Source organism: Schistocerca gregaria, chromosome 7 (assembly GCF_023897955.1).
Source record: "Schistocerca gregaria isolate iqSchGreg1 chromosome 7, iqSchGreg1.2, whole genome shotgun sequence".
NCBI lineage: Eukaryota > Metazoa > Arthropoda > Insecta > Orthoptera > Acrididae > Schistocerca > Schistocerca gregaria.
Window position 1 is genome coordinate 57294064 of NC_064926.1, and position 7978 is coordinate 57302041.

General features: G+C 46.3%; 1 protein-coding gene across 1 annotated transcript in view; it reads right to left on the reverse strand.

Annotated features, from left to right (window-relative positions):
* LOC126282285 (uncharacterized) overlaps nucleotides 1-6587 on the reverse strand; it is a 46229-nt gene extending 39642 nt beyond the window's left edge. Inside the window, exons 1-2 of the mRNA XM_049981938.1 lie at nucleotides 6423-6587; nucleotides 2238-2569 (exon numbers count right to left, since the gene is read on the reverse strand). Coding sequence (XP_049837895.1) covers nucleotides 2238-2569; nucleotides 6423-6587 — 497 coding nt within the window. The remainder of the gene's footprint in view (nucleotides 1-2237; nucleotides 2570-6422) is intronic.
* Nucleotides 6588-7978: the final 1391 nt, after the last annotated feature.

A 7978-nucleotide genomic window follows, 5' to 3' on the forward strand; every position in this document is an offset into this window, starting at 1 on the left:
GGACGTCCACAGGCACCAATGGCCATCCAGCAGTTATCAGCTGCACTGGTGGACGAACATAACGCAGTGCCACAAGAGGTCCTGTACCAGCCTGTCGCTAGCATGGTAACACGTTGCGCACAGTGCATTGCTGTCTGTGGTAACCACACATCCTATTAGGAATCATGTTCCGCTTTCTGTAATGTTCAGGAACCATCATAAATGGCAGTGACTTCAGCTTACTTATTGTCTCTGAATAAAACTGTCATTTCTGTTCGTCTCATCACGTGTTTTTTTCAGTTACCTTCTACACTATACTATGCTCTAGCAATTCTTTTTATATACAGTCCAACTTGCATCGACCTATGTTACTTCGGTGACATATTATGCGAAAGTTAACTTTGTCCTTAAGATTTGCACACTACTGGACTAAAGAGACTACCAACACAAGTTCTGCTGGCCCTTAAGTTTACAGACGGACTATACTTTGTTGGCCGCAATGCTCATAACCACCAGTGTAAATTGAAAGTTTGGTCACATGAATCGAAGACATTAAGCAGGCATTTCTCCACGTTTAGAACAGTACACAGCAACTAGATAACGTCGACGGATTTAGGTACTATCCTTGAAGATCCTGAAATGGATTTCCATCCTGGCATGTTTGAGTGGCCTTAGGAAATTATTCGCTAGTTACCGTAGGTAATCTAGTTGATAACGTGTCCCGCGATGCATCAGTGAACATGTTCCCACAATAAAAGTTATAAAGACTTATCAAATGGACAAACGTTTCATAAGCACCAATAAAAATTGTTTTATGTAGCTACATGAAGATAATTTAGAGAATGAGTTAGGAACGGGGAGCGGGTGGGCAGATTCAGGAATCCCGAATTACTGGTATAGCGAATTGGTGTCGGTTTTGTGTTGCCTTACAGCGAACTGTCGTGAAGTGCCTGTGTTGTGTGGAAGTGTCTGTGTAGTTTGGGAGACAGTGACGAGATCTTGTACAGTTGTAATGTTGAGTTGGTATGAAGGGTGCATAGAGAGGGGGCGAAATCCAATGCGAGCACGTACTCAGCTCCAGTCGAGTAGCACATCGACGGTCGTCAAGCTTAGGGAATTCACCTGGCAGGCGGAACGGTTAAGCGCCAGTACTTTCATTGAACGATACACTGCAGACAGGTTTGGAATTTAGTCCAGGGTATTAATGTGGAAGTCATCGATCGGGAATTTTACAGTACAATCGCTCCACTCATTGCCAGCCAAATATTGGTGGTAATAATAATGAAATGTCGTGTGGCTAGGCCCTCCCTTCGGGTAGACCGTTCGTCTGGTGCAGGTCTTTCGATTAGACGCCACTTCGGCGACTTGCGCGTCGATGGGGATGAAATGATGATGATTAGGACAACACAACACCTAGTCCCTAAGCGGAGAAAATCTCCGACCCAGCAGGGAATCTAACCCGGGCCCTTAGGATTGGCAGTCTGTCGCGCTGACCACTCAGCTACCGGGGGCGGATTATTTGTGGTGAAACTTTTTTAGAAAACTAGGATTTGAAGCGCTTACTTACGATTTGAATGGGCTCTGCGCATGCGTCATGGTAGGATAGCGGCTGGCAAATCCAAGACTTGAGTCGGTCTGTGAAGTGTGGTATGATTCCCACCTAAGAGGGTCCAATTTTAATACTGGTCTGAGCAACAGCTTTTAGCTGTCAGGAAGCTTGAACAACACGTGCCTAGCCGCTTCTGAGTGAATAATCTGTTCAGCGAACATCGCTTACCCATTCGTTATAGGAGGAGGAGGAGAAAGATACATGACCTTATTCATGTGATGTGTGGAGAAGTTGGTTGGTTGCTTGGTTTGTGGGAGGGGACCAAACAGCGTGGTCATCGGTCCCATCGAGTTAGGCAAGGAAGTTGGCCTTGCCCTTTCAAAGGAACCGTCCCGCCATTTGCCTGAGACGATTTAGGGAAAACATGGAAAACCTAAGTCGGGATGGCCGGATGCGGGTTTGAACAGTCACCCTCCTTAACTCGAGTCCAGTGTGCTAACCACTGCGCCACTTCGCTCGGTATCCAGAAGTGACTGACCATTAAGCACCCAGTTTTTTTTTTACAGAAATTAAAAGATGTGAAAGCTTGAAAGCACAGTAGGAGTTGTACGTAGCTCCGTCGCCTGGAGCCACCTGCAGTGACAGGTAAATTTTGCCAAGGTGCCTCAAATCAAACGTGAGTATTCTCCAAGTACGGACCAGCACCTACCTGCTGAAAGCGCCTTCTGCCTTGGCGTAGAGCGTCCTACGGTCTCTGCGGTGCATGAGCACCTCGCCCTGGTGCATGTGGTCGTAGCCGAAGTGGTGGCTGTACGCGTCGAACCCCGGATACCCGTCCGGGTGGTGGTCGTCGTCGTGGTGGTCCGGCGGTGGAGGGGGCGGCGGCTCCGTCGTGGGCTTCCGGAGCGCCTGGCGCAGCTTCTTCTTGTACTCCACGATCTGCTTGCCGTCGCTGGGCAGCTCCCACGCCAGGCCCAGCGTCCAGCCAAACTTGAAGAAGGGCACCGGGACGATCGTGGGCACCGTCAGACAGTACACCAGCTGCAGGGGAGAGGAGCGCAACCACTGTACGACACTGTACTCCTCACACACGCAGTTCACATCAAAAGTCTTACGAGTGGTTTAGAACAGAAAGGAACGGCATCACTTTGAGGGCCCCCAGTTCAGTATTCAACCATAGAGCTAGGATTCACTCAAGTTCCAGAAGCCAGGAAAAGTCGCAGAGCGATTGAAAAGTGTTCTGCCAAAATGCTCAACATGCAAGCAGCGTACTCTTTACAGTCCACAAATTCTGTGAAACATCTATCGAGCTAGTCTAATGCCTAATTCGGTAATGCCCATACCACACTGCACAAGTGCTTAAACCTTTCTTTATCATTTTTAGTATTATTATTTTCTTAACACTGCTACAATCTAGTAGATGTCAAATAATGTAAGTACAAGCATCAGGCTACCCTCCATTCAGAGGCTATTGCAAACAGCGACCGTTATTTTCATTTATAAATAATAGATTTCAGCTATAAATCGTCCTTTGGAATTTTTATTGGCAGATCTAGATTTGAGCTAGAAACTAACCATTCTCAATGCACCATCCTTTTTTTTTTATTGCTCCATGCATGTAATGACTGTTAGTCTGGCTTTGTACACAGTTCATTGAAAAAGGATGGTGCATTGAGAATGGCTAATTTCTAGCTGAAATCTAGGTCGCCCAATAAAAATTCAAAAGGACGGCACATAGTTGAAATTTATTATTTACAAATAAGTACGAGCAGTTTCAAAAAACAATTATTTTGCCGTATTTTTAGAGTATGTCGTTTCGTACAGAAACGACTAGAATTGTTTCATCTTGTACTATCCAAAACAGATTTTACTGTGCAGAGCCCTGTACTACGTCTCTGGTACATTTATGCGATGGGAGTATGTAACTCTACTACATAATGTACACTTTTTTATGCTCCCTCATAGGCATATGTGCAGGCTGATTTAGCTGTTAAGCTTGTGTAACGTCTAATTTGTAGCAGCTGATGAGAACTACTTTATTTGCTTTTATCGTCTGGAATATACCCATGTCTTCAGCAGTCCTCCAGTTCTAGCATTAGTGACCCTTAAACTCATTTTATCTTCTCTGTTAACAATTCTGTTCAGTATACTGACACTGACAATAACCACATCAGGAAAATTCCACGTTATATGGTACCACCGTTTCACTTTCATTACCACTTACCAGTGGTTGCAGTCTGAAACTACACATGTGTTTTAAGTACTTACCATAAACAAAAACTGTAGTCCTCTGAACTGTGTAATCAGGAATAAGGAATATTTCCAGTCAGCAGAGAGCACACAGAAGTCATAAGTCACACAGGTAGGGTGAAAACTGGGAAATTTGAGCTATTCGAGATATTCAAAGCCGAATACTCGTGGTGGCCATAAGAGTTACATAGCTGCCAGTAAAATAGCTGCCAGTAAAACTAAGGATTCCGCTGTCACATAACTGACAAGCTAGGTAGTCTACCTAAAAAAGATTGTTTCTCCAAGTAACCACTGGTAAATATGCAGTTAAAGGGACACCCCTACAGAATACTGCTGTCCATATGTTGCTATCGAAGATAATAGAAAATATGTTGCATTTCGTCGGAGACTCATCTAGTTTCTAAAGCTATATGAGAAGGAACTCGGATATTGGTTTTGTTGTGACGAGACATGGTTCCACCTTGATGTATTTGTGAAACAATGGTGCTCAACAATGTTGGACGTACCCTCACATCGCGAGAGATGCGAGCACGTAATGCGGCCAGGAACATTGTCGTTTTTGTGCTCCTGGTGTGGGGAAGTATAATGTTGCATGGACTTACTGACCTCCAGACATCTGAATACTGGACACACACCCGTCGAGCCGGCCGGGGTGGCCGAACGGTTCCAGGCGCTACTGTATGGAACCGCGCGACCGCTACGGTCACACGTTCGAATCCTGCCTCGGGGATGGATCTGTGTGATGTCCGTAGGTTAGTTAGGTTTAAGAAGTTTTAAGTTCTAGGGAACTGATGAGCTCAGAAGTTAAGTCCCAAAGTGCTCAGAGCCGTTTGAACCATTTGAACAGCCGTCGACGTGTGTGTCTCTTTGGGAATGCATTCGGCCCTGAATTCACTTTTGTGGATGAGAATCCGTCACAGCATTGAACAATGCAAATGGGGGAGCTCTTGGAAAGAGACTATATGTGGCAAAAGAACTGACTCACCCGTTCCCTCTACTTAAAACCCGTTCAAAGCGTGTGGGATGCGTTGGGGAGAAGTACTACAGCGCCTCCATATGCACGAACGACCGCCGAGCAGTTGTCAACCACAGATGTGGAGGAATGGGACACGCTACCACAAGAACCCCTTCTTCAGCTTGTGGCCAGCATGGGAGCACTTCGCAGAACATGCACAGCTGTCAGTGGTGATCGCACACCATATTACGAAACCATGTCCAGTCTTTTATAACGTCCAGAGGATCATTATGACTCGTGCTGGCTTCGGTATAATAGATGTCTTCCAATGAAAGTGTTATTTCTGTTCATCTCATTGTGAAGCTTTCAGTTAACTGAAGTACTGTACTGTACTGTACACTGAGGTGACAAAAGTCACGAGACAGCGATATGGACCAATCTCGATGGCGGTAGTATCGCATACACAAAGTATAAAACAATGGTGCATTGGCAGAGCTGTCGTTTGGACTCAGGTGATGCATGTGAAAAAGTCTTCCGACTTGATTATGGCCGCATGACGTGAATTAGCGTTGTTTGAACGGGGAATGGTACTCGGAGCTAGACGCTTGGGACATTCCATTTCGGAAATCGTTAGGGAATCCAATCGGACAACCCAGTGTCCGGTGGCCTTCACTTACCAAGCTAGAGAAGTAGCGATCGCGTAGAGTTGTCAGTGCAAACAGACAAGCAACACTCCGTGAGATAACAGTAAAAATCAATGTGGAACGTACAACGAACGTACCCGTTAGGACCGTGATGTCAAATCTGGTGTTAATAGGCTACGGCAGCAGACAACAGACCGGAGTGCCTTACCTAACAGCACGACATCGCTTGCAAGCAAGACGACTGGAAAACAGTGGCGTGGTCAGATGAGTCCCAATTTCAGTTGGTAGTAGCTGATGGTATTGTTCGAGTGTCGCGCAGGCTCCACGAAACCATGGACCCAGTTTGCCAACAAGCCGCTGTAGAAGCTGGTGGTGGTTCCTTGATGGTGTGCAGTGTGTTTACATGGAATGGACTGGGTCTTCGGTTATCTTCGGCTTCTTAGAGGCCATTGGCAACCACTCATGGTGTTCATGTTCCCCAACAACAACGGAGTTTTTATGGACGACAGTGGGCCCTGTCACCAGCACCCAATTGTTCACGACTGCTCTGAAAATTATTCTGGACAGTTCAGCCGAATGATTTATTGACTCAGATCGAGATAATCGAGATGTCAGTTCGTGCACAAAATCATGCACCTGTGACACTTTCGAAGTTATGGACGGCTGTAGAGGTGGTTCAGTATTTTTTCAGGGGACTTCCAACGACTTGTTGAGTCCATGCCACGTCGAGATGCTGCACTACGCCGGACAAAAGGAGGTATGACGTTATATGAGGAGGTGTTCCATGACTCTGATCACCTCGCGGTACTGTAGCAGTTCGTCCTATGAATGGTCTAAGTTCCATCGAGCTACTTTACTCGACAGTGACACACCATGCGAAAGTTACTGCCGTCCTTAAGTTTTGCACTCCATTGTACTATTGAGACAGGCAATACAAGCGTTGCTGTTCTTTAAGTTAACAGATACACTATACTTTTAGGCGACGATGCTCGACACCGCGCCTGAACGATGCGTATGAACGAAATTCGCGTGCTGTGGGACCTACCTGCAGGGAGCTGCCTTCCGGGTAGACGAGGTAGCGGCGCCGGCGCGACAGTATCCGGTGTCGCACGCCGTCGCTCGCCGACTCGAGGTCTGCCAGTTCTCCGAGGCTGGAGTCGCTACACGCCGCCGCCGCCGCCAGCAGCGCCGCCACAGCCAACACTCGCATCTTGCCTGGGCAGGTTTCAGACTACAGGGTGACGAACGAAATGTGTTACCATTTTGTTTTTGGATATAAACGTTATTGTCAATGCACTCTGAAAGGAACATATTCTACAATGAAGAGTCGTCCATGGAGATTTGTTCTAACTCAGCACATGCTCAATATGTCCATCGTTCCGTTTCCTAACTGCCTTCAAACGAACACTGAAGTTAGTGATTACCCGACGGCACATGTCTTCCGTAATTTCACTGCAAGCTTGAAGAATAAGTCTTCTAAGCTCTATTAACTCACGTGGACGTTTCGGGAAAATTTTTTCCTTTAGGTACCCCCAAAGAAAAAAGTCACAGGGATTGAGGTCTGGAATATTGGGCGGCCAATTTTGTCCGTCATTGAAGCGACCTGGAAACCTGAATGAAATGATTCGCATGTGTTTGCAGTATGTGGCCTTGCTCCATCTTCCATGAACCACTGCGTGTTAAAGGGTCATCTTGTATGAGTACACACGGAGGTCACTATTAAGAATGGGTTGAAAGGAGCGTTTGGAAAATTTCCAGTTGCACTGCTGCCTTAATACACGATTTCCCGGGACTTCTCTGTACGGAAACTCGTACTGCTTCAGTATTCTCTGGCGAACAAACAGGCTTAGGCCTAGGTCGCTTCGCTTCCAACACTGTTCCTTCCTGTACAAATTTATCGTACAACCTGTAGATGATTTTCTTGCAAAGGACCCATCGTGTGTTAAACTGTTGTCGAAAACGCCTCTGAGTCACAACAAGCCTTTTCGATTCATCAAAAAGTAACACAATTGCCGATCGTTGCTGTGTCGTCAGTCTTCCATTGTCAGGCAATGTTGCTTACTAGTCTCCTAGCGGCAGTATCGTGAATTACACTTCATTTCGTAACTCATTTGTTTTTCCAGGCTCTGCTGGTACTGCTGCAGAGATCCCAGCGGGATATCTTATGTGCGTCGTAAATTGTGAAAGAAATAATTGGTAACACATTTCGTGTGCCACCCTGAATAAGTGCATTACTAATAGGGGCGTGTGTTTACGACTGGGAAATATTGGATTCCAATGTCCCATCCACACTGGAGACACTACGGATGGAGTACAGTTTCGCAATGCAAAAGAATTTTTTGCACAATGGATAAATTGGTAGAAGCTGACCTTTGAGAATCTCGTAAACTGATCTACGGCTGCAAACTACATGCCGCTCCAACGTCGCATCCTGTGACGCCTGTGGGTTGAGGATGACACGACGACGGATCGGTATCGTTGGGCCTTCATGGCCTGTTCGGGAGGAGCGTAGCTTTTTTTTAGACCTCGGAGGAAACCACTTTAAATCCAGAAAAATGTAGGATCACACGAGACAATGCTAATGCTAATCGGCTCGCACAC